The sequence below is a fragment of the Micropterus dolomieu genome, linkage group LG16 (assembly GCF_021292245.1).
Source record: "Micropterus dolomieu isolate WLL.071019.BEF.003 ecotype Adirondacks linkage group LG16, ASM2129224v1, whole genome shotgun sequence".
Classification (NCBI taxonomy): domain Eukaryota; kingdom Metazoa; phylum Chordata; class Actinopteri; order Centrarchiformes; family Centrarchidae; genus Micropterus; species Micropterus dolomieu.
In genome coordinates this window covers 1,927,139-1,949,173 of record NC_060165.1, presented here as the reverse complement: position 1 = coordinate 1,949,173, position 22,035 = coordinate 1,927,139, and the positions used below count along the sequence as shown (strand labels likewise).

Sequence of the window (22,035 nt, the reverse complement as noted above, 5' to 3'; positions counted from 1 at the left end):
GTGTAAATCTGGCCTGACAGGACTGAAAATATGTCCCTGTGCTGTAGGTAGTCAGGTGTAGTAGCCATTTGCCTCTGGAGGCTCAGTGTGTATTCTACCTGGCCTGTCAACCTGTTTGCCTCCGTACACCAGCGTAGCTCCCTCCTTTAGTCCGATCTCACAGTACTCCAGCAGCTTGTCCAGGTGGGCTTTGTGATTCTGTGGGCCGTGGTCTGTGGAGCGATCCAGTGGGTCTCCAATCTTCATCTTCTTGATCTCTTCCACCTTAGAGGGAAAGGGTGGAGAAATAGAAACAAGATTTGTTAAGCGTAAAGATGTTGTTTTTGTTTATTTTACTCCAACCGACTGTATTAAATTGCATTATTGTAAGAGTAGGAGCCAGCTACAGCTTGACCCACACTACAGACAAAAGATAGGATATGTTTTTCTTTTTATCTGCCTCTCATGAGTCCCCCAACTGTACGGAGGTACCCTTTTATTGCACAGTATGTACTATATTATTCTAGAAGAGGGAAGTGTCTGTGTTTTGGCTCACTCACCACTCGGCTGATGAACTCATCATGAATGGACTCCTCCACAAACAGACGTCCAGCAGCAATGCAGTTCTCACCTTTGTTGAAATACACAGAGCTCATGCCCTGTTGAGCAGCAGACACACACACACACACACACACGATATAGACGCACCTGAAAGACTTAAAAATCAAAAATAAAATAAACATCACATGTAATCATAGATTTTGACAGTCCCCATCCAAGGCTGACACAGTCAGAGCTGCTAGAGGCCCTCCTCCATCTACCGTGGAGGCACAGGAGAGTGTAGGACAACGCAAGATATTTAAAACATCCATCTGCGGGGTCCACGGTTGGCCACATTGCTCTTTCATGGCTGGTGCAAGCCATAGACTGTAAATGGTTCCGTATTGGTATAGCGCCATTCTAGTCTTCTGACCACTCAAAGTGCTCTTTACACTACGTCACATTCACCCATTTATAAACAGGCTGCAGAGTCTAAGGTGCCATCTGCTCATCAGAAACAAAAATGAACATTTACACACTTTGGAGTTCAGTATCTTGCCCACACGTCAACATGCAGACTGGAGAAGCCAGGGATTGAACTGCCGATTTTCCAATTAGTGGGTAACTTGCTTTGCCTCCTGAGCCACAGCCACCCCCATATGGAAGAAGTTGATGTAGCCATTGTGACATCACCTATTGGTTTGTGGCCTACCATTTTGAAGCCTCGGGTTTGGAAAATTGGCCGTTGGACAGCTTGGATAGCAAGAGCATCCGTAATTCACATTAACTGTGATATTAATTGGATTTCAAATTTAGTACTTATGGAACAAATTAACAGCTGAATCCTGAGTGTCTCTTAGGACTACCAACAGCTGATCAAGACATTTTTAGGCCACCAAAATGCTACACTAACTTTCATGAACTAAAAGCACACTGTGAAAGGATCAAAGCTCAAAAACACAGACAGCACCCAAAAACATGTTCACGGCTAGTTAAATGTAACGTTACACAGAGCAGTGGATACAATTCGCCTGTATCCTGACTGACAGGTCACCATGGTAGCAACTTGTCAATCACAAGGTAGCCACGCCTAAATCAAACCCGGCTTTATTGACTATTTTTTCTCTAAATGGGACCATCATTTACTAAATGAACATTATTCTGCTTTGAAGAAGACTTGAAACAAATTATTAGATAATTTGTTTCAAGTCTAAGATAAGAAACTCAGGAGTGGCTGTGGCTCAGGAGGTAGAGCGGGTGGGCCATTAATCAGAAGGTCGGTGGTTCAATCCCGGAATGTCAAAGTGTCCTCCAAGATACTGAATCCCAAATTGCCCCTGGCGGCTGTTCCGCCAGTGTGTGAATGTTAGTTTCTGTTTGAGCACTTAGAATGAATGGTGGATGTAGTGTAAAAGTGCTTTGAGTGGTTGAAAAGACTAGAAAGGCGCTGTACAAATACAGAGCATTTACATTAGGGAAATGTTTAAGAGGTAATAAATCAAATGAGAAGTAGGGTCACTTTCTTAAAGACTCCAATGCAATCAGACCTCTTTTTGCAACCAGTGGAGTCGCCCCCTGCTGGCCGTTATAAAGGATGCAGGTTTATGGCACTTTGCAGAGAAGACAGGCAAACAAATCTGACAAGTGCTGCATGGGCCTTTCCTAAAGTAGACCCTCACTTCCACTCCATCAAGGAGTGACCTCTGGTCGGAATCACCCTCACAGGCAAAACGAGCTCCCTAACCCACGTAGGGTAGAAATACAGCGGCCACCTTTCGGATGAACTACCCTCTCCCCCCAGCGTAAATAAGATCTGACGTTACCGCTGTACTCACTGCTATAATACGTCTATCAAATAAACAACAGTTGTATTAAGATTCAGGATTGATGTTGAGGAAAAGGGCGTTTTTTACAATAACAAAACCGAATGAACCAATTTATTTTGGTTAGATTTTGAATATTTCTTTAAGACTACAACAACAAGAGACATTATATTCTTTTATGAAAAGACTGATTTTCATTGTAAAATAATACTCTTTTTTTTAACCTCTTCATGAAAAATATTACATTCACAAATAGCTTACAAGCATTATATGATCTGTGATCCCCCTGTGTATCTAGTTGTGTCATCTTCTATTCTTTAGTCGTTTAATGTAGGCTTTTTTGTTTTGGCTGAAGATTTTCGTATGAGATGGAATACGATTCAATGAAAACAACATTTGTATTGTCTATCAGACAAGAGCACTTTAACACAACATAGGCTTCGGGCTACGTTGTTAACGTGTGAATGGTGATGTAGGAATGTTTGTGTAGTTTCAGAATTTAAAAATCCTACATGTTTACGGGCGTAGTCACTCGGAACTCACATTTGAAAGAAAGGTCCCCCATCAGCAGGTGTTAGACACCTTCAACAAGCCAGCATCGGTGCTCACTTGGCAGTGGAGGGTTTAACAACCCACTACCACTCCACCCTCATTGGTTTCGGAAGGCACTCAATGTGGCGGACCCTCCGCATGAACGCGCGAATGGAGTGGAAGTAGATAGGGAGAGGGAGTAGCAGATACTTTCTTAAAGGCCCCATGGCTGTTGAGGGAGAGTGGAAACAGGTGAGCAGGGAAGGTGAGGTAATGGCATGGTTGATAAGAGAAGTGGGAACAGCTGTGTATGTGGGTGGGGCAGTCAGGTTATGTAGAAAGGACGGAAAGTTTGAGGGCATCTGGTGGACAGATGGAAAATGGCAATGAAAGGGCCTGGGGAACCAGGAAAGGCTGAAGAGGAGGAACAGAGAGACAGACCGTGACAGTATATTATAGTTGATGCTTTTATCCAAAGCTTACAATTTCTAATTGTCAGAGGTCGCACGCCTCTGGAGCAAGTATGGGTTAAGCGTCTTGCTCGGGGACACATTGGTAGATGTGTCGCAGTGGGAACTCCCACACCAAAGGCATGTGTCTTATCAACTGTCCCATCACCACCCTAGTATTGTCATTATTTGTTTATACAGCCTCCACTTCTGGGTGCATAGGAGGAGTTATAGTCGTGACAAATACATTAATGAACACTAAATTAACACTTACAACTACAATTACACACACACTTACATTATAATGTGTTCTAAATGTATTGAATGTTTATATATTGCTTATAAATGCTAAATAGGGGGACTGAAAGGGGCATTATTGAGTTTCCAGCGGCCGCTAGCGGTGCGGTTCTAAGATTGCAACCAGGCGTGTGCTCGTACGCGTGCTCGCTTGAACTCATGAGCGAGCAGAATCCAAAACAACCAGTGTCATACTGAAATACGATAATAAACGCAGGAACACCAGCATGCAGGCTGTGGCTTTTCACTCAGACATGTTCAGGCTCTGTTACTTCAACGTTCCCGTCTCAGAGGCAGATCAACACCGGCTCCGTAACGTTACTTCATTCAGCGCAGCGAGCCGCATATCTGCACAGTCCTCCCGAAAAAAGGCAGAGTGACAGCGGCTATAGCCAGACAGGGAGATCAGACAGAGCTGGAAACTCAGGTAAACCCCTACTGCAACGTTACAGTAATCGTTTTATCAGCTGCAGGTTGAACTAATCCATGCTTGTTACATGATCACGGTACATTTACTGGATTTAGCCTACAGCGTTAGCTCACCTGCTGCTTTCAGTAACTATCTTTACTATCTGTGTATCTTTCAGCAATGTCAGCGCCGCTACATGTATTGGATGATAATGAAACGGTCAGTGAGCTGGACTAGATATTAAAACAAGATTGTGTCACTCTTTATGACAGTTAGACCGCAGTAAGTAACTTTACTGTAACTAGTGATAGCGAATGGCTCTTCCTTCCTCTGGGTTGTTGTGACTATTTTGTTGCAGTGTTTTATGTTCGAAGAAGCTGTGTACCTGAGTAACGTTATTGGTAAAACCCACAGACTGTATATAAAAACCACAATAAACCTAAACTAAATGTTATGAAGCAAACAGCGGCAGGGGTGAGCTACTGTAGCTGCTGGCTGCTCCTGGCTGCATCACTATAGGCTAACGTTAGTAAACAAATCGATCCACATTTGCTTTTTACCGTTACATCCTTTCTTGCAGGCTAAATCAACAGGGTAGTAACATGGGTCACGCTAGTTGTTGAAGTAATGTGGAAAGCATATAATTTTGCGCCAGATAACATTAGCAGCTGCTCGGTGTTAGCCGGCGAGCTAACGTGACTTTCTGTGTGTTTCTCCAGCTTTACTAATGCTCGTTGTGTTTTTACTCGACATCATCTGAACCTGTTTGGTCTGATGGGCTTCATCACATAAACCTTTGTTGTTGTTTTGTATCCTTACGTGGAGCCTGTGTTTTGCTGTGAGCCGGTTGTTTTATGGTGTTAGTGGACTGCATGTCGTTAGCTGCGTGTTGTCGCTGTAGTACGAGAGAGGCTCGGGAGCGACCCAGAGACCTCACATTAAAAGCAGAATAGTGGCTGATGCCAGCAACGGAGAAAACAGGCGTGTGCTTCATTTCTGAGTGAGTTTTGAGCCCACTGAAAATAAGGCAATGAAAATTTGATTACTTTCATTGAAAAACTTACATATAGTCCCTTTAAGTAAACTATCACCATTTCCACTTTTGTTTTGTCAGTGACTTGTAGCCATGCTGGGATGTATCCCTGACACCAGAACTTCCAATCTCATTAGAATTTAATGTTGAACTACTCTCCATTTTTAGATCTAAACATGTTTAATATTAGCAGCCACTCAGATTAATTGTCAATCTTAGTGACCAGGTATTGAGTTACAGGGAAGTTTTGAGACATTTACTGTGGTCAACTTCAAACAAAATCATGAGTGACCTTGTTTTAGGCTAAATTATAGCAATCAGGTCATATAGTTTATCAAAACATAGACTTCCAGTATGTGTCACATTTATAACACAATAATAACATCAGTCAAAGTAGCTCACAGTAAACATGGAATTCAGCTTCTCTGTTAATTGAAACATTTCTTAATTGCTTCAGCACTATCATGGTGTAAAGCCACCCTAAAACAAAGGCCCCTCCCACCTCTCTGCGAGTCTTCCTATCTCACCATGCGAACAGCCTTGTCCATGTCACAGTCACTAAAGATGATAAGAGGTGACTTCCCTCCCAGCTCCAGAGAAACCTTCTTCAAGTTACTGACTGCGCAGCTGTAAGAGGAAACCAAAGAAAAAACAGGCAACAAGTTCACTTGGTAGTTACGTCAACCAATGAGCAATGAGTTTGTCAGGTCATACCTCTTCATGATCTGTTTGCCAATAGGTGTGGAACCAGTGAAGCCCAGTTTCCGGATTTCTGGGTGGTCAGAAAAACGCTGTCCCACCATGCCACCTGGAAGAGAGAGAGGGATTAGGAAGGTAGATTATGTATTAGTGAAGAAGCTTCCAAAGTAAGGGTAACAGAGTCAAAGTAAAGTGGTAGCCATATTAGGAGTTGTTTGATTTCTCAAACTGTGCTTGATTACTTCCTTTTCTGCCTCCGCCAACCCATTATTTATGTTCATATAGTCAACATACGATGTCACAGAAAGAGAAAGCAGTGTAAGGTATTAAAAGTGGCATGTACAGGCTGGTGTTACTGTATTTTTTTACTGTCAATAAATCCCATCAAAAGACTAAAGCAACAATGTGTGTCCATCTCTCTCATTACATTGACTGTCTGTGGCTCTCAGCTGCAAGCCCAGTGGTTCCTTCTAAAGACCTAAATCTTCTTCATGAAAGCAGCTCACAGATGTGTTGTTCACTAAAAAGGGTTTGGAAAAAAGTAAAAGGTGGTGTCAAAAGTTGTAACAGGGTAAAAGGAAAAGGACCCAAACACAGACTTTCAGCTCAGATTAATGGAATTTAAAACAAAGTGAACAGAAATTTACAGCAATGATGAGACAGGCAAGGTAAAAACAGGAGAGCAGTCCAAAACTCAAAGCAAACATCCAGAAGTCCGGGGAGCGGGGGAATGGGACAGGCAACAAATAGGCCAAAATGAACCATGGCGGGTGAAGCTAAATTCAGGCTAGGGAGCAAGTGCACTTAGAGGTGGTCAAAGGAGCTGGTGCTCTCAGCCAAACAACCATTGGCAAAGCTGGAGACCTCAGGGGCTGAACAGGTCTGGAGGGTGACCAGAAGGCCGGACCAAAGGGTCGAGGCCAGCAACAGGGATGTCGCTGGGCTGCTAACTGGATACAAGGAGCAGGAGTCAGCCGGGCTGCCGATGGGGAACCATTGTCTCTGGGATGCACACTGCACAGTCTATGGATCGTTACTCAGCTGAGTCTTTGTAGAGTGGGACATCAAAGTCTCTGAGTAACAAAGTCTCTCTGGGACGCCGGTCAACGAGACCTCCGCAGCAGCAGCAGTGAAGGTAGGACAGCAAAGAGGTCGCGGAGATGGGAAGCGGTGACTTTGTGATGCTGGGCAATGAAGACTCTGGAGCCAGATCCAGTAGGAAACTGGCTGTTGTGGTGTTAGCTGATTGGCCATCAGGAGAGCAGCAAGCAGGTCACTAGCAGGCGGGATGCAGGCGTTAACAGGCCAAGATGAAGGGTGGTGGCTAGCAGCCAGGATGCTAGCAAAACATGCTGAGTGCTAGCAGGCTGGGAACCAGGCTGATTTGCAAGGGAACTAAGAAAGTCCATGGCATAATCAGGCAAAAGATTCCATAGTCAAGGCTTTGAGGACACAGTCTTGGAACAGAAATTCTTCTTTATAATAAGTCTCTGAGCACTGCCAGCTCGCAAAACAAAACTGAAAAATTGTCTGCTGGGTCTATTTTCATGGTCAGGTGGTGTCAAACGTGGCAATGGGGTAAAAGAAATAGGAGCCAAGCACAGACGTTCAGCTCAGTCTAATGTAATTTATTTTAATTTAAAACTAAGTAAACAAAAACAATGATGTATCAGGGAAGGGAAAAACAGGAGGGCCGTCCAAAGCTCAAAGAAACATCTAAAGGAAGAAGCAGGCAGGAATCGGGTGTGTATATTCATGGTGATGAAGGAATATGTCACCCAGTGCAACAGTAAGGCTAACTGACTAACTACTTTTGGACAATGGTGGAGCTCTGTGGCTGAGAGTAAGAAGAGATATCAGACTGTGACACACACACTAGTGTTCAGTCAAGACCGCCCAAACCGAGACCAGGTCAAGACCAGAGTTTATCGAGACCGAGACAAGACCAAGACTTTTGGGGGCTGAGACCGAGTCAAGACCAAGACCGAGGGAGGGCAAACCGAGTCAAGACCAGTTCCCCACATTACATGACACACAATAAAATGTGGAACGAGATCATAGGTTCTTCTCAAATTGATCTGAAAGATCCACATTCACATTAAAACACCTACATACAAAGACTAAGAGCTGAAATCAATGTAAGCATCTTTATTCAACACTCCTCCCACACACACAATTCTTTCTTGACTTTTGTTGACTATAAAAAATATATATATATATAATCAGACTTTCAGTCCTTTGAAATGTGCATTTTATATTCTTTGAAAACGTTTCCATTCCAGACCAACATATGTTTCAGCATGTGCAAATCTGGGGTAGAAACACTCAAAATGTCAGGGAATCAAAGATTCCACTACACAAAATCAATGGTATTGTATTTGAAATTTTGTTATTCTTTCAAATGTCTGCTTTTTATTGTAAAATACTGGGCCTCTATAAATAATTCAAACAGACTAAGAAGGAAATATCACTCTTTGACTGAACTGTTCACAAATTAAAGGCATATAACCTGTGACGAGATAGTTTTATTTGTTTTAACAAGCAATTGATGTTGGGAACTACTGGGCTGGAGTATAATCAGTTTGATTTTTTCCAGTGTTGACCATTGATTTCTAATTCAATAAATAATAAATTATGTTTCCTTGACCTCATGACGTCAAGGACAGAAATAACAAGTGGTAAGGAAAGGTAGAAGGTACTTCATTTGTGGACTATGTGGATCATGTATTTGTATTCATTACCTGAGCCTGGCAAAATGTTCACGACTCCTTTTGGAATGCCAGCTTTCACTGCCAGCTCAGCAAACTTCAGTGCCGTCAAAGGAGTGACCTGTAAATATTGCACATACTGTATTAAACACAAACTACTCTGACACTAGGTTTATTTGATAAGATAAGATAAGTAACTTGTAACAATTAGTTGTCAAGATTCAACTAACTGTAAAATACAATGCACAAAAAATGTGTGCCCAAATGACTTGTAGATCGTATATCATTTATACATCAACTTATCATTTTTCAACGGAAATATATTTGTGAATCTCCACCTATTTGTGTTTTCTTTAGATACTGTTCTTCCATGCGATTGGTCACACACAAAAATGCAGTGCAGTGACGACCAGGCCTTTTCAGTAGATGGCAAGTAATGCAACATATATGGATCCCAACCGCTGTGACCCGTCTCTGGTTAAACTGAACAGAAAGCTGGTATGGCAGCAGAAAGCGCTCTGAAAAACTACTTATTTTTATCTCGAATCAGGGGGATTATCTGCATCACCAAGATGCTGTGTGAGTGCATGTATGGTGTACTCACCTGTGCGGGTTTAAGAACGAGTGTGTTTCCAGCTGCGAGGCAGGCAGCACTCTTCCATGCCAGCATCATGAGAGGGTAGTTCCATGGGATGATTATGGCACACACACTGCCACATCAAAAAAACACACACAGCTTTGCACACACATACTTAATAGAAATGTTTATGTCATGTAAATGTATTATTAGTCAGAATAAAAAAAAACCATTGAAGATTCGATGCTTCGATGGGCGGAGCCTGATTCGACTGTCAATCTCACAGTTGACGTCTGATTTTACATAGAACTACCAGTTTTCCAACTCCCAATAAGTTAATATACAGCCAATTACAATATACATTTCAATGTTTAATGCTGTAAAGAATAAAACTTTCAATAAATGTTTTTAAAGTGCGTGAATAAATCCAAAATTGTAACCCAGTGCGCATGTGTAGGCGTAGCGTGTATGTGGGTAGAGTAGGGCTGCAACTTACAACTATTTTGATAGTCGATTAATCTATCGATTATTGAAACGAATAATCGACTATTCAGATTATGAATAGCAAAATTACACAATGCGTCTTATTTAGCTATCAGCTTTTAAATTAAACTTGAGGTTGTTTTAGGCATGTGCTAATTAACAGTCACAACAATAAAATAAATGCTGCTTTTGAAAATGGATCTTTGAATGAACGTTTCTGCTGCAGCAACAGAAAGTTGCTCTGAAATCACGTCCTGATCTGAGCAGCTGATCTGCTGTTTAGTGACGGAGCAGTTTACACGCCAGTACTGCAACACCCCGGGACAAACTGACACCACATACAAAGAAAGGAATAACGTCATGCATCACATTTGCTGAATTTACAGGGGGTCAATTATTATTATAATAATTATTAATTAACAATTTTATAATAGACAGCGTTTCACAGCGTTTATATATTTTCCCCTAACTCAACAACTCACTGATTTTTTTTAAGGGAGTTTGGGGCGGATTAGCCGCCGCCTCACGCATAGACAGGAGAACCGTTTTCTCTTCTTTAGAAAGTATGAAATTGTCCGGTGTTGTCTAATCTTGCGCACTCGGCAGCAACACGTTCTCCAGCTGGAAACGTCGCCATTAGCGATGCATCATTTATGATTGTAAAGTGAGGGCACATCTGGAATGTGAACGCGGCCATTGTGTATCAGAATTATGATAAAAATCAATCAAATTGACTAAGGGAAACTGTGTAGAAAACGTTACAGCTTATAACGTGAATTAACACGGCTTTAAAGGGAAGCTAGCTCGCTAACTAGCTGACCGAGACGAGTCTTCATCGTCCACAGAGCAACAACGTTACGTGCCTCCTCTTCAGATGTTGCGGTGTTTCCAGGAAAGCTCAGCCTTGCAGACGCTGCAACAACCTTTTTGGCTGCGTGAAGAGCGAAGTGCTGCCACACTTTGGAGGTTTTGGGTGGTGAAGGTGTTACTGCAGTGCTGATGTTGTTTTAGAAACTTCACTGTTCACATCACTTTAGTCCGTTGACGGTGTCGTTACGACCCGATGACGTCACGAATCGATTATTAATCGTTTTTTGTCGACTACGACAATTAGTTGTTGCACCCCTAGTGTAGTGGCAGAAGAGGACTTGCTGACGGAGCTCCAGCTTCACTGGTGTTGTGCCGAGTTGTCCGCACCTCGCGGGACTTTCGGATAATTTATCACCGTCGATGAAACACACAAAGAATATTTTATCCTTTTGAAATAGCCGGCTACTTGAAATGGACCGAAGTGCATGCAGTTGTCGGCAGCACGGAATGCATGCAAAACTCTGCAAAAGACCGGTGAATGATAGGCGAGAGATAGAAAAGGGTCGACAAAGTTCAGCTGAAATTTACAGTGTAAGTTGAATGAATAGACGGCAGCTCTGCAGCTTCTCAAGATTAAAGTGGAGCTACCGTGTGTAACCCCCCCCCCCCCCCCCCCCCCCCCCCCCCCCCCCCCCACCGGCTCGCAATCGTCGCACACACAACACACATGATTCGACTATCCATCCACTGCAGGCAGGACTTCACGACAGCCCTTAAACATTTATAGTTCAATGACAATATTACAATTATTTAGTAAATCCAGAGCTTTTACCCCAGAGGTTCTCTCCTAGTGAAGGTCAGATTGCGATTAGGCCTGGCTTGGTTGATGGGGATTGTCTTGCCCTGCCAAAAAACAGGTGTGCCTTTGGTAAGGTAATCAGTGTTGAATTTTTATAAAACTGTAGTTTGGTTGCCTTAATGTTACCTGGATCTTGTCACACCAACCGGCAAAGTATCGGAAAGTCTGGATGGACATGCCTACATGTGTCTTGAGGGCCAGCGTGTACACAGCTCCTGAGTCAATGGATTCGATGGTGGCCAACTCCTCCTGGTGTTCCTCCATCAGGTCTGCAAGCCTGGATGTAGGAGGTCAGAGAGGACAATGTGACAGTGTTTCTACAGTGTCTTTTTCAGGTAACACTTCAGAAACACTTTTATCCAAAGCGACTTACAGTAAGTGCATTTCAACCGTGTGGATACAAGACACAAACTGCAAGAATCAACCTCATCAACCAGCTGGCTTGGTTGTTACAAGAATTGGTATTTTTGAAAGAAAATACATTAGCTTTTATCCCGGAGACAATTAAAGTCAGAGAGAGATTCTGACAGTGTGCCTGTCAGTAAGAAACACTTTTTACATCATTTCTTGTCATTTCCATTCAGTCACATGTGAGGCTGATCATTCCTGAGTGTGGGCTTTGATATGAGTCACATCATTTCAGTTTCCCCCTGAACCATTTAGCCTAATAACTCAAAATACACCATGATCATATTCTGGGTTATTCAATAATAAATCACTATCAGAATGTCATTAAATACATATGGAAATAATTAATAAATAATAGAAAGGCATTCTGCCAGTAGAAATGAGTCCTGTGCCTCTGAGCAGGACACAATACAACCGGAAAACACACAACTGAGGGAAACATGGCTGCAATTAACAGACTTGAGCTCTTCCCAAAGTACCCTGAACAAAATTCTAAACGTAACGTGTTTTTGCCCCCATTCATCATGAGCTGAACTGAAAGATCTAAGACTTTCTCTGTGTACACAAAAGGCCTATTTCTCTCAAATATTGTTCACAAATCTGTCAAACTCTGTGTTAGTGAGCACTTCTCCTTTGCTGAGATAGTCCATCCACCTCACAGGTGTGCCATCAAGATGCTGATCAGACAGCATGGGTACTGCACAGGTGTGCCTTAGGCTGGCCATAATAAAAGGCCACTCCAAAATGTGCAGTTCCATCACACGGCACAATGCCACAAATGTCGCAAGTTTTGAGGGAGCGCGCAATTAGCATGCTGTCTGCAGGAATGTCCACCAGAGCTGTTGACTGTGAACTGAATGTTCATTTCTCTACCACAAGCCGTCCCCAAAGGCGTTTCAGACAATTTGGCATTACATCCGACCGACCTCACAACCGCAGACCACGTGTAACCACACCAGCCCAGGACCTCCACATCCAGCATCTTCACCTCCAAGATCATTTGAGACCAGCCACCCGGACAGCTGCTGCGACAATCTGTTTGCATAACCAAAGAGTTTCTGCACAAACTGTCAGGAATGTTCGTCGTCCTCATCGGGGTCTCAACCTGACAGCCATTTTAGAGGAGTGGAGCAACATTCCACAGGCCACAATCAACAACCTGATCAACACTATGAGAAGTAGATGCGTTGCACTACGTGAGGCAAATGGTGTTCACACCAGATACTGACTGGTTTCCAGACCCTACCAATACAGTGAAACTGCACATTTTTTTCAGTATAAATAAACTTGGTGTAGCTTACATGTCATGGACAGACAGCATGTTGTTAGTGGTATTGAAGAGTAAGGACCAAACCAGCATCCAACCGGACCCAAGAGACTTTTGCAGGTAAGTTTACATGCTGCTGCTGAGCAGCTACAGTCCCCTCCAAAAGTATTGGAACGGTAAGGCAAATTCCTTTGTTTTTGTTGTTCACTGAAGACATTTGGGTTTAAGATCAAAAGATGAGACAAGAGTTCAGAATTTCAGCTTTTATTTCCTGGTATTCACATCTAGATGTGTTAAACAACTCGCGACATATCACCGTTTGTTTGAACCCACCCATTTTTCAAGTGAGCAAAACTATTGGAACATGTTGGAACAGGTTGATTGTCCAAACATTAAATAGCTCTGCATGACTAGTCTAAGTTTTCATCCTTGGTTCAAACCTATAAAGACTGCATTTCCTGTTAAAGAGGATAAACCAACATGAAGACCAGAGAGCTGTCTGTGGGAGAAAAGCAAGCCATTGTCTGAGAAAAGAAGGAAAATCGAGCAGAGCCATTAGACAAACATTGGGCAGAGCAAGCACAACAATTTGGACTGTCCTGAAAAAGAAAGAAACTACTGGTGTACTGAGCAACAGACGTCCAACAGGTCGGCCAAGGAAAACAACAGTAGTTGATGACAGAAATATGGTGAGAGCTGTGAAGAAAACCCCAAAACATCAGGAAGTGACATCAGCAGCGACCTCCACAGTGCAGGGTGAAGGTATCACAATCCACTGCTGGAAGAAGACTCAGAGAGCAGAAACATACAGGCCACACCACAAGATGCAAACCACTCATCAGCAGGAAGAATCAGAAGGCCAGATTGAAATTTGCAAAGAAGTACAGAGATGAGCTGCAAAAGTTCTGGAACACAATCTTATGGACTGATGAGACCAAGATTAATCTCTAGCAAAGTGATGGAAAGGCCAAAGTGTGGAGAAAGAAAGGAACTGCTTATGATCCGAAGCATACAAGCTCATCTGTGAAGCATGGTGGAGGTAATGTCATGGCTTGGGCGTGCATGGCTGCTTCTGGAACAGGCTCATTATTATTTATTGATGATGGAACTGATGATGGAGCAGCAGAATGAATTCTGCGGTAGAAGAAGAAGCTGCGGTAAAAGCCTGGAATAGCATCACAAATGAAGAATGCAACAGTTTGGTGATGTCGATGGGTCGCAGGCTTGAGGTAGTTATTGCAAGCAAATATTAAATGTTATTTACTTTAAGATTATTTGTTCCATTACTTTTGCTCACCTAAGAATGCTGTGGTCTAATACAAACTGTGATATGTCCTGAGTTGTTTAAAACATCTAGATGTGAATACCAGGAAATAAAAGCTGAAATTCTGAACTCTTGTCTCATACTCATCTTTTGATCTTAAACCCAAATGTCTTCAGTGAACAACAAAAACAAAGGAATACTGTTGCCTTACTGTTCCAATACTTTTGGATGGGACCTCAAGAAATCTGAACCTGAGTGTTTTTTTCTGATGATGTAATGCCACTGTAGTCCTCTAGGAGGAGCAGCTCACTTGTAAAGCAGACTTCCTCTGTCTCTAGGGTTCATTCTGCCCCAGGGTCCATTATCATAAGCTTCCTTGGCAGCTGCCACCGCTCGGTCCACATCCCCCACTGAGGAGTAGGACACTTTGCAGATCACCTGGTGAAAGACGTAATGGTCAAACACAGTCCCACTAGTTAGTATGAGTGCATGAAACGGCTCCACAAACAAAACTTTCTGTGTGTGAAATCATATGTCTGTGTGTTAATGTGACTCACTGATCCATCAGTAGGGTTGATGGTATCGTAGGTCTTGCCATTTTCTGCATCCTCAAACTTGCCGTTGATAAAACACTGGTATGGCATTTTCACTGTCATGTTGTTCACTTCTTTGGTGACCTGGGCAAAACACAGCAATAACAGTACAACAACCATAGTTCAACCAACACCTAGTGTTGTACATATTTTGGACTGTCACTCACTTTTAGTGTTGGGGTTACAAAAGTAACGCAATTAAAGTAATGCATTGCTTTTTGCGGAAAACACATAATGTCACTTTTTTTCTCAACATTTCTTCTGGCTGCCCCTAGTCTCACTGAACTAAAAATGTCCTCTATTTCATCACAATTTTTGAACTTATTTGATCAAAGCCATTTTGACCGAAGTTGATCCAATTTTTGGTCATTTAAAATGTATAAAAAGTATGTTTGGGGTAAGATAAGAGAGTAAGAAGAGAGAAAATAACATAAGGCAAGGCAAGTTTACTTCTCCAACATATGTCTTTATTACCCTTGGATCATGCGTAAATAGATTTCTATAAGTTGTTGTGTCTGTGCTTTAATGAATTACTCTCATGATCAGAGAGGCTGCTGTCAGTTCATCCTGACCAATCCTGTCGCATCGTCGGGAGATTCAAATAATCAATGACGTTATGCTGCTGCACCTCGTGCCTAAATGCGCACAGTGTCTTTGTTAATGGGGAGACGATTCATAATATTTCACTCCCCCCCACCCCCATCAACCCCGCTATTAATCAGAAGGTTAATTTTTATGACAAAGACCCACCCCATCCAGAGATATAACTCTGCACATCACTAGAACCCACCTATGCAGCACATCTTACTATCAGAATAATGCGGCCATTAAATAGCAGTGACAGTAACTCAAAAGTAACGCAAAAGTAGTGTAAAACATTACAGTTCAGACACAGTTAATATTGTAATATAACTAATTACTCTCAAAAGACAGTAACTAGTATTCTATAAGTTATTACATTTTGGAAGTAACTTGCCCAACACTGCTCACTTCAGAGAAAAGTCTGAGACATTAAAAGTGGGAGACTCACATAGTCGATGACCAGCTCCTCTTTCTGGTCTTCTCCTCTCAGCTTGCGGACGAACATCTGGATGAAGTCCTGGAAGGTGGTAGCCATGTACACATCTTCGGTCTGCAGCTGGACGCCGGCACACTTCTGCTTCACCTCCTCCACCAGCCTGGACGCAGAGACAACATCAGTGCTTACAGTGGCAGGGGTCTTGTTTTCTTATTTATTTATTTATTTTTACACAACAGCACCTTCACAGTAGTTTCTCAGAATCATAGAGGGTTTATAATAATTCATAGGATTACAGTTAGAATGTATTATTTATTCTTTTTTTATATTGGAATTATTATATTCTGTTATTTTTGTCAGCTCAACCTTACAGCATCAATCATTAATGTGTGGTTGCAAACTGTGAAAATGGCTAGCTTTGGTTTTAATTGTATTATAAATGTGTCCCCAAACAGTAACACTTGGTGAAATACAGTGTAAATGGTTGCCCTCTTGCTATTTTACTACTGGCAAACAATCTAATCATCAAGGACTGTCTTATCTTTGACAAAGTAATTACAAATAGAAAAGAGAATGGATATAAATGCTTTAGTGTGTCACAATATAAAGATCATAGATGGTTACATCTTTTAAAAATGAGAAAATGAAATCAGAGACTTGAGGCCCAAATACGTGAGATTTCAGATATGGCTCTAGCTCAGTGATTTGGGATATACTTGACACCTAATTAATGCTTGAGAATAAATGAAACATGCAAAATGATGACTTGTTGCCACCTCTGGTCTAAAATAACAGGTGAATCATTTCTGACCAATCACAGCACTGGCCTCCTCCCCCACCTGACCACATCCATAGAGGCGGCTCCAGACTTGAAGAAGTCTGTGGCGTCCTCAATAGCTGGGACGTTGCTGAGAATGCTCGCCCAGATTTTCTGTGATACAAAACGCAGGGAAATGTTACAGAGAATTTCAGTCTGTACTATACTGAAAGCCAAATAGCCGGTTAAAAAGGATCAGCTAATAGTTTACTTGCCCTGATCTCCTCTGCCATCTTCCTCTCATCATCAGTCAGCTCCACACTGGAGCTTTCCCCAGAGGAGAAGTATTTGGAAGCAGGGATCATCTTCCCATCTTCAAACTGCAGGTTCTTCACCAGGAGCTGTGAACCAAAAACCGAGTGGATAAAGTACAGGAACAAGGCCAGAGGAAACAGGCTAACACAGACTGTATATGAATTATCTCCAGCTGTGTTTGAAGAACCCAGCAGCCATAAAACCTACCATATATGGAGTGCAACAGTATGACCCACAGAGGCGTGAGCGTTGCCACACCAGTCCAGCTCTACTTCTGTTTGCGCTGAATATTTGTTTTGTAGTACAACAAACTGCAGAGACACTTACAGCTTTCTTATCAGTTCCATAAAGGACGAGACCGTTCTTGGTTATCAGGCCGGGCTGGGACGCCCCCTCTATCTCCAGGGGCTGACCGTCTGGTAGCACCGCCCCCAACATGGACGAGCCATACAGGGTCACAGACTAAGAAAAAACACACAGAGAAGCATTAAAAATATTAAAGATATTTTGTGTGTAACTTTTATTAACCTGCAGCGGGCAAATTCTGGTGCTGGTGGTGATTACACATTCACATAACATTTTGTTTGTAAAGTCTTATTGCTGTAGGTTCCTCTCTTCGCTGTATGCAGGTTCTTTAAATGTTCTCTTCAGCTGGAGGCTAAGACCTTGAGAACAGTATGCTAGGAATACTTAGACATTTTGCCACCTTCTCACCATCTCTGTATGTTCCTGCAACAAACTGCTTTTTGTGACTTATCTGCCAGTCTCTAGTCTCCTCTTGGGTTCTGCCTAGATCTCTGACAAGCCTGAAATCACAATAGCTACCTAGTGTGTGTATTTTCTTTCCTTGTCTGTTCCAGGAAACGCACCTGACCATCAATCACAGTCCAGGCACCGGGGACTTTGTCATGGCCGCGGATCCAATTGTGGATGGCCTCAGCTGGCTGGGCCAAGTTGACCTGAGGGACAGACAGACTGCAGAGTCAATATGCTGACAGAGTCATTTTCAGACCAGGTCCACTGAGTTTCTGAGAATGAGAGGGAAGCCCAACAGCTGTTTGTATGGTGGTAAATTGATGTCAATATCACTGTAAATGCACTGTAAATGACTATGGGCCACAAATATATATTACAAGTTGTAATCACAAAACAAATAAGTCAAAATCCACAAACAAACTTTTCATAATTCACAAATACACTGTGTTCCCCAAATACAGATATGACACTTACAGTAAATGCTGAGCATTCCACAGACAGTGGTTTGAAAATACAAGTTAGACTGTGTTTGTTTGCAAATTGTGATATTTGTTGATAGTGTTTTATATTTGTGCATTGCTTTGGATTTTTTCTAAGAATCATTTTGACAGTTTTACCACGGTAAGTGTGAATACAATCCATAAATGTAGTCAGCCAATCAGGGCATTGCTTGCTATGTGATGTCAACACTTCTCAATAAGCCTTTCCAAATAAGAGCTGAAATGTGTCAGAACACGCACATGATCATCTACTCGAGTTCTGGTTTGGATTTAAGGGGTTCTCGTGGTTAAGATTATGAGTGAAAGAAACACGGTTGTTTTTATTTCATGAGGTGTGATCGTTCTGAGTTTTTCTAGTGGGAAGACGCACAGGCGCCGTGGACCCAGATACGCCACTCCGAATCGCACTGATTAATCCAGTGAAGACTTTATTTGTGTTCGTGTGCCTCCATGCAAACTTAAGTGCTGAATAATTATCCCCGCTTCATAGTTTGGTGAAGGGTGCCTTTGTAATACAGTTAAAGTGTCCATACTATGCACGATGCAGTCCCGTTTCTGCTCTTGTTAACCCATGTGCTATGAAAAGACTGTAGCATGCTGAATGTTGAATGCTGAAAATCTAAAATCTGCCACCCCCATACCTGTGAACTATTGGAAAGCCTATGGAGGAAAAAACTTTTACTGAGAAAACACTTCAGTTCCTTAACAGCAGTGGCACTCAGTTTGGAACAAGATGACAAAAAGATGTATTTTTTGTCACACACTGATGATATGTAAAGGAAAATACAATTAGGCAATTAACATCCTATCATGTTCTGTGGCATGTATAAAAATTGCTGAGCAGGCCCAGCAGACCTTCAACAGAAGGGTTAATATTGCGGCACAGATAGCAGGAAGCACAAAGATGGTTCAACTGGCTAGTGTTTCAATAGGAACAGTGACTGAAGTGAAATCTGCATTTAGATCTATGGGAAAGACATCAGTAGGCTTAAAGCTGTCGCTCAGCACACTGCCTTAGTACACCTTGAAAAGCAAAATACCTCTGTCAGAATGTTGTTTATTGATTTTAGCTCTGCTTTTAATACAGCTGTACCATCCAAACTGGTGTTAAAACTCAGAGGTCTTGTTCTGGGCACCTCTTTCTGTGAAAGTAGGAAAAACATACTCGTCTAAATTAGTTCTCAGCGTGCCTCAAAGCTGCTGTCTCAGTCCGCTACTGTACAGCCTGTTCACTCATGAAATTTGCAGATGGACAGTATAATCGTGATGAAAGGGCCTATAGGAGGGAAGTGGAGGATCTATCCATATGGTGCCATGATAAAAACCTCTCTCCAAATGTCAACAAGACAAAGGAAATCATTGTTGATTTCAGGAAGATCAGGGGAAATCACATTCCTATTTCCATCAATGGGTCACCTGTCAAAATTGTTGATTGTTTTAGATCTTGGCGTACATATCTCACACACCCTCGCGTGGTCTCTCAACACCAACCGCAAGTGTCAGATGACCTAACAGGGCTCGAGAGGAGCTGGTGCTCTTAGGGGGTCAGCCAGGGGGTTGGTCAGAGGGATGCCAGAGGGCTGGACAGGAGCAGAACAGGAGTCCTCGGGCAGATTGCCTAGGGTAAGGACAGAAGTGGAGCTGGTGACCTCAGAGGGGTGGCTTGGGACTGGTGCTGGAGTGTTGCTGTAGCTCAGGATGAACAGGTGACCAATGCAGCAAGATTCTGATACATGAAGGTGCAGCATTAGAGAGAATGACTTCTCTCTCATGCATACCAACATTATTATGAACATGTAACTTTACTATTATGTATTAACTTGTATCATCCATATTACCAGTACAATACTGTTTGCCAGTATTGTGTGCTTTGAAAGTGCAAGCTGTATTCAAACAAAGTGTTGACTGATCGTGTAGTAAGTGCTGTGTATATGTAGGTTACCACCCCCTCGCCCAAGTAATGAACAGAATGACAGGGCTGAACTGTATGGGGATGACACCACCATCATCATCAACTGAACACACAGTGTGCTTTCTTCTCCTGCAGACTCTCACCTGCTGAGAGTCCACTATGGATACCGACACATGGTCCTTCATCTCTGCATGTTTTATTTGTGCCCAGAACAAAGTATCTACCGGACCCAGCTCTGGTCTTCTCCTTCTCCTACCAATTCCCTCGGTCCCATATTGCCTTGGACTTCATTTTCTGAAAGTAATACGGTCATTCTCAATATCATTGATAAATCTTCCAAAACTGCTATTTTTTGCGCAGCTAGAAATACTGCAGACTTCCTAGTAAACCTCGTCTTCCTCCGGCATGGCATCCCAGACATTGTGTCTGTCAGCCTCTCTTGGGGGTACCTTCCTCAAAAGGCTGCACTCTGTTGTGTTACCTTGGTCAACCAGTCCACCTGAATCTTCCCGCTGCCCTGGGTGGAATATGTACACAACTCCCTGACCTCCTTGGGTATGTCACCCTTCCTTTGTTCTCTTGCTTAGCAACCTCCCTTGTTCCCTGCACAGGAGGAAGAAATTACTGTCCCATCAGCCGAGGCTCATGTACACCAATGCTAGAGAACTTGGAGATGTACCCGTTCTGCTCTGCACTTCTTCCAGGACACAGAACCTGGCCAACTGCTGCTGCATCCCTGCACCCAACTACAGTACTTACTCGCCAAAAGGTATGGCTCCTTGCTAAGGATCTACCTCTGAAGGTTAAGTCTAAAAACTGTCCATCCTCAGTGTTTGTCTAAAACTTCCAGCTTCCTTTTATATTCATCCTACTTTCCATGTCAATTAAACCTTTCTCCACCAACCAGTCGTGGCTGCGGCCTCCAGTATCTGATGGACTGGGAGGGGTATGGACCGGAGGAAGGCAGTTCTGAGTAGAGCCCGACCGATATGGGTTTTTGGGGGCTGATGCCAATATTAAAGTGTAAAAGAGCCAATTAATAAGCCGATATTTAGATGTAGAGAATTATTTGGATAAACTACACTTAGTTTATACAGTAAAGAACTTACTCCCCAAGAAACCAAGGACCACTGGACTAAACGATTACAGACACGTCGCCCTGACCTCTGTGGTTATGAAGTCCTTTGAGCGCCTCGTGTTGTCCCACCTAAAATCCATTACAGACCCACTCCTGGACCCCCTGCAGTTCGCCTACAGAGCCAACAGGTCTGTAGATGATGCAGTAAACATGGCCCTTCACTACATCCTCCAGCACCTGGACTCCCCAGGAACCTACGCCACGATCCTGTTTGTGGATTTCAGCTCTGCTTTTAACACCATCATCCCGGCCCTGCTGCAGGATAAGCTCTCCCAGCTGAGCGTGCCTGACTCCACCTGCAGGTGGATCACTGACTTCCTGACGGACAGGAAGCAGCACGTGAAGCTGGGAAAACATGTCTCTGACTCCAGGACCATCAGCACCGGTTCCCCTCCAGGCTGCGTTCTTTCCCCTCTTCTCTTCTCCCTGTACACCAACAGCTGCACCTCCAGTCACCAGTCTGTCAAGCTCCTGAAGTTTGCGGATGACACCACCCTCATTGGGCTCATCTCAGGTGGGGATGAATCCGCCTACAGGTGGGAGATCGACCATCTGGTGACCTGGTGCAGCCAGAACAGTCTGGAGCTCAACGCTCTGAAGACAGTGGAGATGGTCATGGACTTCAGGAAGAGCCCAGCCCCACCCTCCCCCATCATCCTGTGTGACTCCCCAGTCACCACTGTGGACTCCTTCCTCTTCCTGGGCACCATCATCTCCCAGGACCTCAAGTGGGAGCTGAACATCACCTCCCTCACCAAGAAGACCCAGCAGAGGATGTACTTCCTGCCGCAGCTGAAGAAGTTCAGCCTGCCAAAGACAATGATGGTGCACTTCTACACCGCCATCATTGAGTCCATCCTCACCTCCTCCATCACCATCTGGTACGCTGCTGCCACTGCCAGGGACAAGG

General features: G+C 43.2%; 1 protein-coding gene across 1 annotated transcript in view; it reads right to left on the bottom strand.

The window, feature by feature from the left end:
* aldh1l2 (aldehyde dehydrogenase 1 family, member L2) overlaps window positions 1-22,035 on the bottom strand; it is a 45,047-nt gene that overhangs the window by 5,771 nt on the left and 17,241 nt on the right. Inside the window, exons 6-20 of the mRNA XM_046072210.1 lie at window positions 17,689-17,778; window positions 17,147-17,281; window positions 16,780-16,905; window positions 16,587-16,678; window positions 15,760-15,907; window positions 14,694-14,813; window positions 14,447-14,574; window positions 11,324-11,474; window positions 11,171-11,241; window positions 9,073-9,178; window positions 8,502-8,589; window positions 5,776-5,869; window positions 5,589-5,688; window positions 540-638; window positions 99-264 (exon numbers count right to left, since the gene is read on the bottom strand). Of these exons, the coding sequence (XP_045928166.1) occupies window positions 99-264; window positions 540-638; window positions 5,589-5,688; window positions 5,776-5,869; window positions 8,502-8,589; window positions 9,073-9,178; window positions 11,171-11,241; window positions 11,324-11,474; window positions 14,447-14,574; window positions 14,694-14,813; window positions 15,760-15,907; window positions 16,587-16,678; window positions 16,780-16,905; window positions 17,147-17,281; window positions 17,689-17,778 (1,714 nt within the window). The remainder of the gene's footprint in view (window positions 1-98; window positions 265-539; window positions 639-5,588; window positions 5,689-5,775; window positions 5,870-8,501; window positions 8,590-9,072; window positions 9,179-11,170; window positions 11,242-11,323; window positions 11,475-14,446; window positions 14,575-14,693; window positions 14,814-15,759; window positions 15,908-16,586; window positions 16,679-16,779; window positions 16,906-17,146; window positions 17,282-17,688; window positions 17,779-22,035) is intronic.